The sequence below is a fragment of the Neodiprion lecontei genome, chromosome 2, assembly GCF_021901455.1.
Source record: "Neodiprion lecontei isolate iyNeoLeco1 chromosome 2, iyNeoLeco1.1, whole genome shotgun sequence".
Taxonomy (NCBI): Eukaryota; Metazoa; Arthropoda; class Insecta; order Hymenoptera; family Diprionidae; genus Neodiprion; species Neodiprion lecontei.
This window is the reverse complement of record NC_060261.1, coordinates 31185622-31199480: the sequence shown is the minus strand read 5'-3', so window position 1 is coordinate 31199480 and position 13859 is coordinate 31185622. Positions and strand designations below refer to the sequence as shown.

The following is a 13859-nucleotide window of genomic DNA, read 5'->3' as shown; positions in this document are numbered from 1 at the left end:
TAAAAACAAAGCATAAAATAGAATAACGAGGAATTCAAAATATAATATATGGACCATGATACTGTAAATACGAATGAGAGATGAAAATAGAACGACGATATTGCATATTGAAGGTAGAGAGAGTATAAATAGTTTATGCCCGTTATTTTATTTATTGACTCTCGTCAAGATCTTATTAGTGGCTTATTATCTGACCAGGATTCAATCCGTTGCACACACTTGATAAAATACAATTTTACAGAAATGTAAAGTCGACTTCTCTCTTTCAAATTCTGTAGGACTACTAATGGTCAGACTTATTCGCTCATATTTCGAATTCTCTCTCCAGCTTTCTTTTAATCTCTCCTTTCTTGTCCTTCTCAAAGTTGTTATTTTTATTTTTTACTTTCATTTCCCTTCATCTTCCCGTTTTCAATTTCTAGCCCACTTGTACTTTGTTTTTTATATTTTTATAGCATAATAAATGAAATTCCACATATCTCCTCTTTGTCTCGATATACGGATACCTTGGGCATTACGCGTCATCGCAAGTATCATCAATTTAATAGTGATTGCATACGTTTGGCGGTTCTTAAAATTCGTATTACGTATTTCTAGAGTAAGAATGCGAATGGGTAGGTAAATTTCAAGGTTTTTTTTTATTTTTATTTTTTTCTTCCATTCAAGCACCGATGTATTCACGCGCCGAATAGATGCAGCAGGGTGTTCCGAGGTCCTTTGACGAAGCTGACACTGCACCGTATCTCGCGTGAAAAATGCCGAGTTTAGAGGGTGCGGCGCGGTGAAAAGTTGAGCGTTCATTTCTGCACGAAGCGAGAGACTGAAAGGGTCGGTTTTCAGGGGCGGTGAATTCCCGCAAGCGTGCTGTACGGGTGTATTCATACCGAAACTAAACTTGGGTAAACTGGGCCACGTTATTCTTACCTCGAGCCGCAAGGGCATCGCGGAAAAAGTAAAGTGGCTTTCTTAACCCCAGGGTGAACCGAATCGTCCTGAATTCAGGTACAACACAGATCAGAACTCGCCGCGCAGTAACGCAAACTCAGAGATTTTATATCGCAGATTTCCCGTTCTGCATAACTTTACAAAATATCAGCTCAGCGGATAGAATGTCTGTGAATTGAAAAGCCGCTGCGAAAAATATTCCGGGGTATGAGTAGGTGTGTTCTAGAAGAAGAAAATCTAACGTAGAACGCTAGAGGAAATTATACAAAATTGAAATTATTCGAACGATTGGTACTGAGAAAAAATTAATTATTGAGAGAAAATTCGGCCGCGCAGTAGCAGAATATTACAAAAAAAATATTGAAGTATTTTATCGAAAGTCGATAAATAATTTCAATAAAGCAAAGAAAAATGTGCGGTAAAAATGTAAAATTCGAGATCATGTTTCTTTCGCTGCTGCCATCAATTTATATTGGATACTAAAGTAAATTTCCGATCAGGAAAGAAACGTGACAGATAAGTAAGCTATTTCACGAATTTTAAGAAGGTTTATCGATCAGTGAGATATGCTACAATTGAGTCTGGAGAGGAGGAAGAACTTTGTATTCCAGGCAAATGACGGTTTTAAAATGAATCGATGTTCGTTCGGTATGATTATTGAGATGACCTACTGCTCCTCCGACGTTATTCATTCGTTCTTACGATTTACGAAGGAGAGTGAAGAACTACGATATCGACACGAATAGTCTGAGATGATCGAATCTTCAGGTGCACTCAGCGCGTGAAAGGAAATTTGATACCTGTACTCAGACAGAGAATAAAATTGAGTTATATTATAAAATGTAACAGAAAAATGAAAGGATGAAAATTGTAGATGTAATCCGAGAGTTTGAACGAAATCCAAAAATATAAAACACTGAATATGTAAACAAAAATTTGGATAGTGCTTTTTGATTTTAAATCGCCTCAAGATAATAGAAAATCTAAAAATTTGGTTCGTTAGTTGATAGTTAATTTTATTTAAAAAATTACCACAACACTTTTATTTATCGTTTTGACATCGTTGGATATTTAACTTCACAAAATTCTGTTAAACAGAAAACACTCTGTTTTTAGCGACTTTGTAGAAATTGGTGTTCTGCACAAAACGAACCACGATAAAGTGGTATCGAAAAATTCTGAAGCGTTTTAAAACGAATTAGCTTCGATATCTAAACTTTTACCAAGCTCGTCTACCTCCCAATAAAATTTATGAACAGTATCAATTTTCAATCACCCGACCATCTCCTCAAAGAAACTAGAACCATTCGGCTTATCGAACCCCCTCGGAATCCCAACCCGCAACTGATCAGAATTCAACGAAGACACACATATCGTCGAAAAGGGGTGAAAAACTTTTCGGAAGAGCTGTATTATTCCTTAACCTCGACGCAATAAAATATTCGTCCAAACATATGCAGGGATGAAGGTACGAAGGGATGAAGGGAGAAAAGAGAGCGAGAGCGAGAGAGAGAGAGAGAGAGAGATAGGGGGGCTTGAAAAATGCAACAAAGGGTGTCTGCACCCTGTGGACGCGTGCGCGGGGATCCGGTTGATTAAATAAGGTGCGTTGAAAGCTCCTCGAGGCTCTTTCGACTCCGGAGACCCCGCCGCTACGTGTTTGGATAAACAGATCCACCCTCGGCTTCGCCCTGCTCTTAGCCCCGTCTGCGGTGGCCGTCCTCTGTCAGCCCTTATCGCCCCGGCAGCTACTTCCCTCTTCTTGCGCCAAGCTCGATGCTTTCGCCCGGCACTCACGTCAATCGTCCCACCGATCCATGCGCTCCCCGCTTCTCTAATTACCCGGCCAATCCGCCCCACTCGAAGTTCCAACTTTCTTGCGGCTATCAGACTCGAGGTGCAGACTGCAGGGTGCGGTAGCCGAGTGCCTCTTGTCCGGAGTTGAGAATTTCGATTTCGTTTTTTTTTTTGTTTTTCTTTTTTTTAGGGGGGGGGGAGGAGGTTACCACAAGCGTTCAATTTTTCGCTGTTGAACGTTGTAATTATTTACATATCAGCTTCTTGTTTCTCTGGTTTGAGAGAAAAAGAGGAAATTGTTGTAATCACCCCGAAAATAAAATGTCGAGTCTTCGCAAGATAACTCCATGTTTTGAAGTTTAGAGAATTACCTCCAATCATTTTGTATGTATGTATATATGCGATGAATTGTTTTTTCGAAGATATTTCAACAACGTGTCACCGGATTTCAATGATTTTGGTCACAAACGCAGCGGATTTTTCAAACTTGGAACTAATTGAATTTTGGCTTTGATCGGTTCAGTCATTTTTCAATTATTTAAATAACAAAATTCCAAGAAATCAAATAAAAATAATGATATGTTGAGAATGGGTGAATTGATTTGAACGAAAATTGGTTTACCACGACGGTTTTTGGGTCGCTCATCACGAATCAAAGGTCAGATTTGCAAGCTTTAAATTCGGCGTATTCAATAAGCTGAAAAAGGCAGGTCCTCCTCGGTTTGTTGGATGGTTGATCACGAATCGAAAGTCAGATTGCGTAATCCAAAATGGCAATTCACTATGGTGGACGAAAAAATCTAAGAATCTTTCGATTTTGATAAAAATTGAGAGGCGCAGGGTTTTGGATCACTGATAACGAATACAAGCAGGTTAGACTTCCAAAGTTTGTAATGGTAGATCCATTACAGTGGTTCAAATTTAAAAAAAGACCGTCATATTTTGATGCAATATGGTATCCGAGGGCTAATCGATTATAACGGATCTGAATTTGTAGTTTGAAATTCGAATTGGATGTTATTTTTTTTTTTCTCTATAAACTTGGAACCTGCGTAGTGAAAAAAACCATCGATAAAATATTTGCAACAAAATAAGTCCAAAACGATAAAATTGGATCAAGAATACCAAAGACAAATTCGATATTGTAGCCCTTGGATTTTTTGTACCTTCTATATTTTCACCCTCACCCTGAAAAAGCATCGTAATCGGCGCATTTCCCGAAACAACCTGCTCACCTCAACGTCAGCGAAATCTTAGTATCGCGTGTCGATAGTAATTGGTATAAACCCGATAGAAGAAGAAGAAGAAGAAGAAGAAATCAAGCCTTGTAATCAGAGAATATTAACGCGTTTCGCGATAACGGTTCGCAAAAAAGATTGTGCGGGTATATCCTAACGGCGTTACAAAAAACGAAATTTATTGTAACAATGATAATAATGATGGTAAAAATAATGCACCACAATCTTTCGAAGCTAACAGTTTCGCACGCAATCTGGCGTGACGAGATCTGGCACAAACATTATCCGCGCACATAATTGCTACGGTTGTCCCACTTTTCCGCAACGATTCGATCCTATATAAACTTTTTTAATTTCGAAACGTATTGTTATCCTATCTTAATTATATACAATAATGTTATAGCAAATTTCTTCATGAATTCGAAAAAAAGAAAAAATAAAATAGAAATTAAACATGAAATGCAGATGATCTTCCTCATAAGGTGAAACGCTCATCTTTTACTAGAATCTTTCTCTTAATTTAAACAAACTTTTTACGGCGTGCCACTTTCAAAAATCGCCAATTATCACTTTTCATCACCGTTGGCGACAAGGAAAGTTTTGGTTTCGGTTGAGAATCACTTTTTCTTATTTCAACCAATCTTTACGTTTTCGAACCTCTAGAATCCGAAAAACAGGTTTTCAGAAAAATGTCGGTCTGTCCGACAAACTTCCGTGATCATTTCGAAAATGGCCAGGTAAAAAAAATTGAAACTTACAAGATTTTACAATCAAATGATGGGCATGAAAAATTTCCATGTATCGTTTAATTGGAACTTCCGCTTCTATCGGAAATAAAGTTATTTTCAACGTTTTACCGACAAACCTATACTTTTGCCTTCTTGTTACTTTTTTGTAAATATGCGATTATGTTTTTTCCACTTTCGATATTTACTTTTTTTAAATTTCTACGTTTTTTGTTCTTCAGAAATTCCCCTTTCTAATTACTCCGTCAAAACTATTTCATCTCCCTGCCAAATCCTATGAGTTTCGGATTGTTCACATTTCATGGTGATGAAAACTGTCGCGAAAAAACAGTTTTTTCGGCTTGTTTTTTTTTTTCTAAAAACATCCCAATGTCTCTGCATATGTTACGCTGTATTGGGATGAATGACCGAGTTCGACCTTCGGCGACCGTCGGAATTAACACATTTTCGGAACAGTATGTCCAAGGTGTGTAAAACGAATCGTATAACAGGTTTCGGCGTGACTCGAACTCCAAACTTCCTAAGATTCTCGTTATTCACTCCTGATTCATTTATAATAGTGACAAACGGCTTCGCCTTCGCGTCCCTGCCCTCTCTTAAAGGTAGGAAAACACGGATTGCTGCTCGGCACCGCCAGGGACCAACACCTAATGATTGTTTAACTTCGCCTGCGTCCCCGGGAGTTGAGAGTGCAGAATTTCATCGGGAATGAGAAACTCGCGGAATTTTCCCGCACCTCTCAAAGTCGGAATTCGTTAATCGAGTTCCGAAGAGTATTTTGCTTATACGGGATCAAACAGCTTCTTCTCTGCAGTAATATTTGACTTCGTAAATCCAACTTCTTGATCACTTCGGATTCCCTCAAATTTTAATCTTACTTCAATTGTACGCGTGTAATTTATAAGTTTGTGTACCTACTTTGATCGTAATTTCGTTAATCCGCGTGACAAAATCTGCTCGAAGATGAATTACGGCCTAATTCTCTACGCGTGCCTGATAATCTTTTTTTTTTTTTATTTTTTTTTTTTTTATTTTGCCAAAACGTAACTCTAACGAGTGAATATAAATATTCCACCGACATCTTCTAAAACGGCGAAAAGGTACTCGACGATTTGTTTGCTTCGTTTAGAAACGGCGCGGAGGAAGAATTACTACAACCGCGAGGTAGAAAAGAGGTGAAATTTTAACGAGTAAAATAAAAATCGGATAAATAAAACTGTGGATCGTAAACTTGGTCCGCTTGCATAACTGCTTGAGCAACTTGTGCAAAATCTCTTAATTGCCGTAAACTTTGAGGCATCGCGAGTGGCGAGATGCAAAGCCGTGCATATGGAGTTTAATTAAGCCGCACTAAGTAGGCGCTCTGACTTTTCCGAAAATCTGACGGCACTTACTCAGGAAGGACGAAACAGCGGTATGAACGGGCGACACGAATTTTGCATCCGTCAGGGAAGAGGAGAATAATTTTGGCGTAATCCACGCGTCCCTGATCGCTCGGTAGTATTGAATTGCAAATTTTCGTCGATCTCGCAAATTCACTTACCCCTCCTGCAAAGTTTTATCGGCCTATATATTCAAATTCCTTATAGAGCTGACTTTGAGTCACCCGGCAGTTTCTTTGAGGCCCTGCAGCCTGCTTCGTGCGCGCTTTCAACGACTGTTCCGAGTGGTTAATTGAATAACTTTTCCCCGGACGAATTGAGCGATGCCGTATATATATATATATATATATACATATGTACCTGCATATTATATCCCTCAAGATGTACATACGATCAATTAACGGCACGTCACTCGAGCCCAAAATTCCCAAATTCGTCAAACCATCGCGCAGCTGCTTTGATAAACCTCACCTGCACTTCGAATATTTATCTTGACCACGAATGAAAAATGTTTCTCGCAAAAAAACGTTTGGCTATAAATTGACGCTCGCTGCAAAATTGACCGAGAAAAGCGATAATTGCTCTTTCCTTTTTCTTTCTTTTGTATTGCATCGGCAAACATGCCTATCGACTGTTTGGAGTGATTTTGAGAATTCAACTAGAGTAAATTTCACTCTTCAAATATACTAACAGCGTATGTTTGTTTTCAAACAACGACTTCGGAGAATTTGAAAAAACGTGGTAATTTTTTGGAAAAATATAATTTTCATCGTTGTATTATTGCACTATAAATCAGACTAATATACATATAATTACCGAAAAATTTTCATTTTTTTGAACTCAAATTCGCAAATATTCTCTTCCCTTTTTATCGAGTCTTTATAACTTTGCTTCACGTAGAAACCCCGAGATCTAGGGGTCGAAGGATCGACGGTGATCGAAAATTTCGAATGCGGGTGTATCTGTTCGCCCTAATCTGTAATACCGAAGGCCATTTGATTTCTCGAGGGTCTTCGCCAGCCTCCAGGGTGTAAGGGCCCTGGACGATCCGGACGTTCCACCCAGCTTTGACCTATTCGAGGAAAATAATTATCTTTGAGGGTGTATTCAACGGCCAAGATGAAAGGTAATCCGCTCAACCGAAGGTCCACCTTGCAAGCCCCATGCCCCGTAGTTACAAGCTTTTCTCCCGAAACCTATAAGAAAGTAATGTACTAACCCGTCCAAGGCGATGCCCTCAAAATTCACATTAAGAAGCCGGATTTCTGATGCATCGATTTTCATACACCCGAACACGCGAAATTGAATCTCATTTTACTTCTGCCTCTTCTTTTATCCCCATTTTATGACAAGAAATTTTGTGCCTCGTGTTGAGGTCGGAATTTGAGGAATTGATGAAAATCGGTGAAATCAATGCGAACGAAACACGTAAGATTAAAACAACTGAGGAACGCCAAAGGAGATGTTCTCACAACTCGCGAGATCTTTCGAGTTTATGTAATTTGAATTTCCCTTGTGTCTATATTTTCGATTCAAAGCTTTTCCGTGTTTCATCCGTATACGCAAGCGATATTGATAAGGTTCGACGATAATAAAGTTGAGAGAAAAGTGACGGGTTTTCTCAATTGTAAAAGTCACTTGTTCCACGAAAGAAAAAATATGGAGTGAAAATCAGAGCAAATTTCTCACAATTGGCAAGCAGTGTCATACAAGAATTAGATTCGAGGTTTCGGTTGAATTTTGCTATTACTGCTGTAACGCAAATTTGATTTTTTTCTGAAAATTTTCCTCGACCGTTTTACTATTCAAATTTGATAAAAGACGCTGGAAATGCGGTTTCAAAATTCGTTGCACTCATCGTCTACCTTTCCATCTATAATTGCGAAGACGATGCGCTAATACGCGAATCGGCATGACCTATCAAGCCGTCAATTACGCACTTGTTCAGAAACAATTCGAGACCGTGTCACAAAGTTGTTGTATTATTATGGGAAACGTTGTGCGACAAACGTTGTGAAAGGTAATCGGAGGTAGTATCGAAGCTAACAATTTCCGAATTAGATTTCTTGGCAGGTACATGGAGGTCGGAGGTCGAACATTCGAAACACTCTGACAAGAAACTTGCTACTCGAGTCTGCAGGGGTTAATAATTGTTCCTCAAAGTGGAGGCGAGGATGCGAAGAACACCAGAGAATTCTATGCCCACAATACGGGAGAACTTGACGTCTGCAGGAAACGTTACACAGTCAGAAAGTGGAAATCAACGTACCCGATCCTTTCCATTTGTCGCGGATCCTCTGCATGGATCTATTCTCACGAAATAAGCAATATACCATCTAGCAGAGCTCTCGTTTCTCCCTCACCTTTTGCTTCCGGCGAGCATTATCCTCTCTCCGCCCTGCAAAGTAACTCACAATTTCGGAACGCCCCATAGTTAGAGACAGTAAAAGCTCTGGGGAACTCCTCGAGCCTCGTCGAGTGTTAATTACTCAAGATCAGAAGCAACTAATTGAAGAACCGAGTCTCAAGATATTCAGATCGTTCCTCAATTCCTCTCATATAAATTATGCGACCAGAGCAATCAGTCGGAGGATTATCGAGAAATGGTATATTGTGTAAAAAGGAGACAAACTCGGTCTTTTCGGGCCGAGCGTGAGTTTCCAACACGAGTGGTAGAGGAATATTGCAAATGCGCACCGCGAAAAGACCGTTGCATCCTTATTGCACGGAATTCTTTATATGCCAAGAGTATGTTACGCGTTTTATCACATAGCACGAAATTGAGGTTATGGTTGCATGATGATGGATTTGTTCGCGACGGCGCATGCGCGCAGTACAGAAAAGACCACTTTCAACTCCCAGGACTTGAAAGTGGTACTTTCCCTACTCCGTGCACGCGCATATTCGCAGAATCACTCGACCCTCATAGAAACGGATACTTTGTATGCGGAAAAGACGCATGAAAAAAGGCGCAAAACATGCTCGCGTTATGTGAACGAAAGTTCTCGTGTACCTGCCAATACCTAATTTAGTTGCGTCTTTATTTCCGCAGGTTTCTTGGGTCCGTAAACGGGGCGAAGAGCTGCACCTTCTGACCTTCCAGACGTTCACGTACTCAAACGACGCTAGGTTGTCGCTTGATTATCAACCCCCAAACGACTGGCGCCTTCTGCTACGATACGTGACCGAGTTAGACGCCGGAGTCTACGAGTGCCAGGTCACCGCCCATCCCCCGCTGATCAGGGTCGTTTACCTCACTGTTTCCGGTACGTATTCACTGATTCTATTCCGAAAATCGTGTAACTCGAGCCAATCTTGGCTCGAGGAATCAAAATATCGCCGGAGGAAGTAGAAATCCAGGAAAAGTCTCGATCTGATCTGACTCGGATCAACTCGCAAAACAAGGAATTACGGTAATGATTACTCGAATGTTTTTTAAACGAGGTTAATTCGAAAAAATCAATACTTGTTACTGATTTTATTACGAAATGATCGTGTATCGAGTAGCTGAGGTCCAGAGTAAATATGAATCCCGGAATTGTATCCGATTGAATCACTTAGTTTCAAATAGCTTCAAAGTTGTTAAAAATCCAGTAGATTTGTTTCATGTCACTTTATAATGTGCGGGTTTATTTCATTCGGAAGACTGCTTCAATATCGCCATTCATTGATTATAATATTAAATATTCGATGATACTAGGATGATAAAAAACCAATATTTCAGTGAATTTGTAGAGAATAGTGTTCCGTATGAAAGGAGCCGTCAGCTGAACTTGAGGGATGAATAATTGTTTCACGAAAGAATAGCGAAATTCCAAAAGCTTGCGAGCTTTGAAAACTTGACAAACCTTGGAGGCGTTGACGTGCACTAAAAACTTTGACAAGAATTATAAGAATTCGAAAATATAATGATGTGTTTTCATTTCAAAACAAATTTATCACTGATACGATTAATTTTTGAGGTATATTATAGCTAACGTAAAAATGTTAATTCATCCAACTTACCGGCGGGCATCGACTGAATAATTTTGTTCGATCTCGATATCGGAGTAATAATTGAGTGCCCTAAACTTGGCGTCAAGGTTGTCGACCGACTCGAGGCGTCCCTAGAATCTGAATATCCAGTCCGCGGTCAAACCCCGTGTCAATAATAATTTCCTCGTGATAAATTCGTTAACTATCGAGTACCTATCGTGGAAGCTGCAGGCCCTGAGCTCCTCGAGAATGTATTTTATCTTTTTTAATTCCTCCTTACTTCCTCGCCGGCGGAGAATAAGCCTCGGGAAAGAAGATAGCGCGATTTCTCTCGTAAGTATTAAGGGAATTACGGAGGGCAAGTACGGCATCATCAACCCCGAGAGCGTTTTCGCCCGTTGCGCTCTATTTTCTCTCTGATAACTACGCCCTGTTAGACCTATCCGCCCTTACGGATATTCTAGGTACCTACATACGTATAGGCACGCATAGGTATACACCCCATGTACCCGACCATGTATACACGTACATATATTAACCCGCCTCCGAAATATACTTGTAAGTAAGTGCTTACACGTGCCGAGCGGAGGGAAATTCTCCAGCAGTTCTCCTCATCATTCTGCAGATACGATAGCCGGCAGCCATTATCGTCATTTGGCTAAAATTATTTCCCATAGATTACATACGCACAAACGTTATACAGATTTTCTTGGAAACACTTCTCAGGCCGTATTATCCGACCGGAATAATGCTTTCAATTTCTCCTTGTTTTCAAAGCACGGGGAAGTCGTTTGAACAATTCTGGAAGCTCTTGCCTAATCATCCCATTGCAATTAAGCTCGCATCTTTCTCTTTCACGCATTAAGCTCAATCCTGGTGGAATTATAAATATTTTCGACAGTACTTTGATCAAATGTGTGAGTAATTCTAAACAAACTGTAGTTAAAGCTTTTAAGGATTTTGTTACGATTAGTTCTATGTTATATGAACACGTTTAGAAAGTTTGCGAGAATTTCTTCTCTGAGTTTTGTGAAAATGATGTTTCAAGGCGGTGTATGCGATAAGGATCTTTCAAAATTTTTGCAGTGAGTTTTAAGAGATATTTTGAGTAAGGTTTTGAAACATTTTAAAAAACTGGAAGGATTGGAAAATAGAAGGGTTACAATATCGATTTTCATAAAATGCAAAAACCATTTTTCAGAATATTATTTGATTGTACGGATTTTGTTGATTTCCTGCTACTTTCCGACTTTTCTATACTTTAACTTTCCACATCTTAGAAACACCATAAAATATATTTTCCCATCTTTGATAATCTTCTTCTATTTTCTGATATTCCATCCCTTCTAGCCTCACATTATTGTATTACAACTGCGTTTAAAATCCATGAACACTGCGATGATGATGAGGACGATGATAAATGAATCAAATGTGGGTTCAAAATGGCGAATGTGGTGTTGGCGCTTCGATGATAGTGTGTGCGAATCGTTGAATAAATGACCTGGGAGGGCTGCTGGCAGCCAGCGGAGACCGGAAGGGACTCGGTGCAGCAAGTTTAAAATTTGGACAAACCATAAATGATTCGAATATAAACCGCGAGCGCGGTTTCGCATATGTGGATTTCGGTTACCGGTTGATACTTTGAAAATGAGATAATAGTTGATAGGTATAGATTATCATGGCTCGCATTGAGAGGAACATTTTTTTTCTTTCGCTCAAAATAATCGTGCAAAATTAATACACATGTATGCATGTATTTCCGATGTTTGAACACAGTCAAAAAATCACCTCAGAAACTGACATCGATTTTAATAAATTTTTCGAAAAAATGCATTGTCCATCCGATTCATATCAGCGTCAGCAGTTTTCCTCACCGTCGGAATAAGAGCAGCGGCTAAAACGAGCTTGCGATGGAATTGATCGATAAGCGATCGAGAACGGCGGAGTAAATTTTGAGGAATGCAACGATCCGAAGTCCCCGGTGCATCCCTTATCGGAATACGTGACGGCAGGTTCTGCAAGGCATCGCAATATGTAAGCGCATGGTGGAGAGCGCAGTGATCGGGGAGGCGTGATAGCCCGCAGCAATAAGCCGCGAAGAAATCGCGGTGTATTTTTCAGTCGAGAATAACCGAGATACAGGCTTACTCATTCATGCGGATCGTGCAGACGCGGGATCTGTCCGTTCGAGTTGTACGCGGCAGGGTTATGAAGTATCTTACCAGAATTCTGGGCATGACCGGCATAAACAGGAAGGAAAAAGAAGCCCGCGTGCATGCCTTCTCTTCGAATCAAACGATATCCTTTCGGGAATGAGAGAGAGAGAGAGAGAGAGAGAGAGAGAGAGAGAGGACAGGACGGACATGCATTTTGCAACAAGCTGTCCCGACTTCAAACTCCGGACGAAAGAGAATAAATTCGTTCGTTCGTTTTCAGCTGGAGCAGATCAACAATGATCCACGGCGCATGGTTTGAACCGAATCTCTTTATTTCCCCCGGTATGTACTCTTATCTCCGAAACTTGGAAGTTGGATTCGTTCCGGTAATACGAAGTTCGAGTTTCATGTACCTACGTAACGTGCGAGTCGCAGGCGGCTATGTAATCGTATATATTGGAAAGGGCGGTGCAAATGAGTTTCGCGGAAGATGGCAGCAAGAATGTCTAATAATCGGTGAAATTCTACACTGCAGCTGGTGCTTCTCGAGTATTTTGAAATAGTTTGCGTTTCTTCATCTCATATCTTTCGCTTCCTAACACTCGCCTCACTCTTGAAATAGTTGGCAAGTTTTTCGCCGCGACGACACGCCGAAAGCTCGGATTCTCGTATTCTTCGATTTCGTTCGGCGGAACTGTGATGCTTTATGTACCGGAGAATGAGTGATTTTTGTAATCCGTCGCAAGTTCCTACGTGAAAAAAATTTGCCATACCGAATGGTGTTCAAGAGACCGTGTCAGCGACAACGATACAATATTAAAATCGTGACTCAGGGTGAAAGAGATGAGAGACGGAAAATAGCTACGGTGAAAAGCTCGATATATATTTACCTCCGAAAAAATTCCTCATATCGAACTGCTGGCAATCGATCCTGCAGCGATCCAACTCGCGCGAGTGGCGCTCACTTATTTCCAGCTCAACTTAATACGCGAGGCTTGCGAAAAGCTCGCCTCCGGCAGCATGGCAGACTTCTTAAGCCCCTGTTAAAGTTAGATAAAGATTAACCTCTACTCCGTAATCGATTTGCGCACTAGCCTGCTATCCCTTGCTGCAGGCTATAGATTATGCCATCGATCCGGCGGCCCTTCCTGTTCGAAAAAGCTTCACAGGCCTCGAACTTTCATCCCTCTTCCTCTCTCGCCCTTTTTTTTTCATCGCATGCACGTACATGTATGAACTGCTGCGAATAATTGATCGTTTCGGTGCAAATTTTTTTTTCGCTCACAGGAATTTCATCATAACCAGAAAATAATTTGCGATATAAAGCTCGTTGAAGGATTATTCCGTAATTGTATTACGTTAATTTTCACTCACAGGTCTAAACGAGGAAAGAGAAAAAAAAAAAAAAAAAAAAATTCCAATTCACGATATTTGACGGGGAGGAATTGAATTTCATTATTTCATCTGTAATATTATTCTTCGAGAATGAACAGGGTATTTCAATTCATTTTCTTTTTTTTTTTTTTTACACTTTCGCGTCGAATTGTATTTTCAGGTATGTATGGAACACGTGTGACGTTGCCGCAAGTTCCGTTCGAAAGACGTGCCTGCGGTATTACG

General features: G+C 40.3%; 1 protein-coding gene and 1 long non-coding RNA gene across 3 annotated transcripts in view; one reads left to right on the top strand and one right to left on the bottom strand.

The window, feature by feature from the left end:
- LOC107218308 (obscurin) overlaps positions 1-13859 on the top strand; it is a 203311-nt gene that overhangs the window by 112250 nt on the left and 77202 nt on the right. For both annotated transcript variants that reach the window (XM_046731395.1, XM_046731396.1), the window contains exon 5: positions 9161-9374. In XM_046731395.1, coding sequence (XP_046587351.1) covers positions 9161-9374 — 214 coding nt within the window. The remainder of the gene's footprint in view (positions 1-9160; positions 9375-13859) is intronic.
- Positions 1-13859, bottom strand: part of LOC124292892 — a 154569-nt gene that overhangs the window by 88202 nt on the left and 52508 nt on the right. The window lies entirely within an intron of this gene.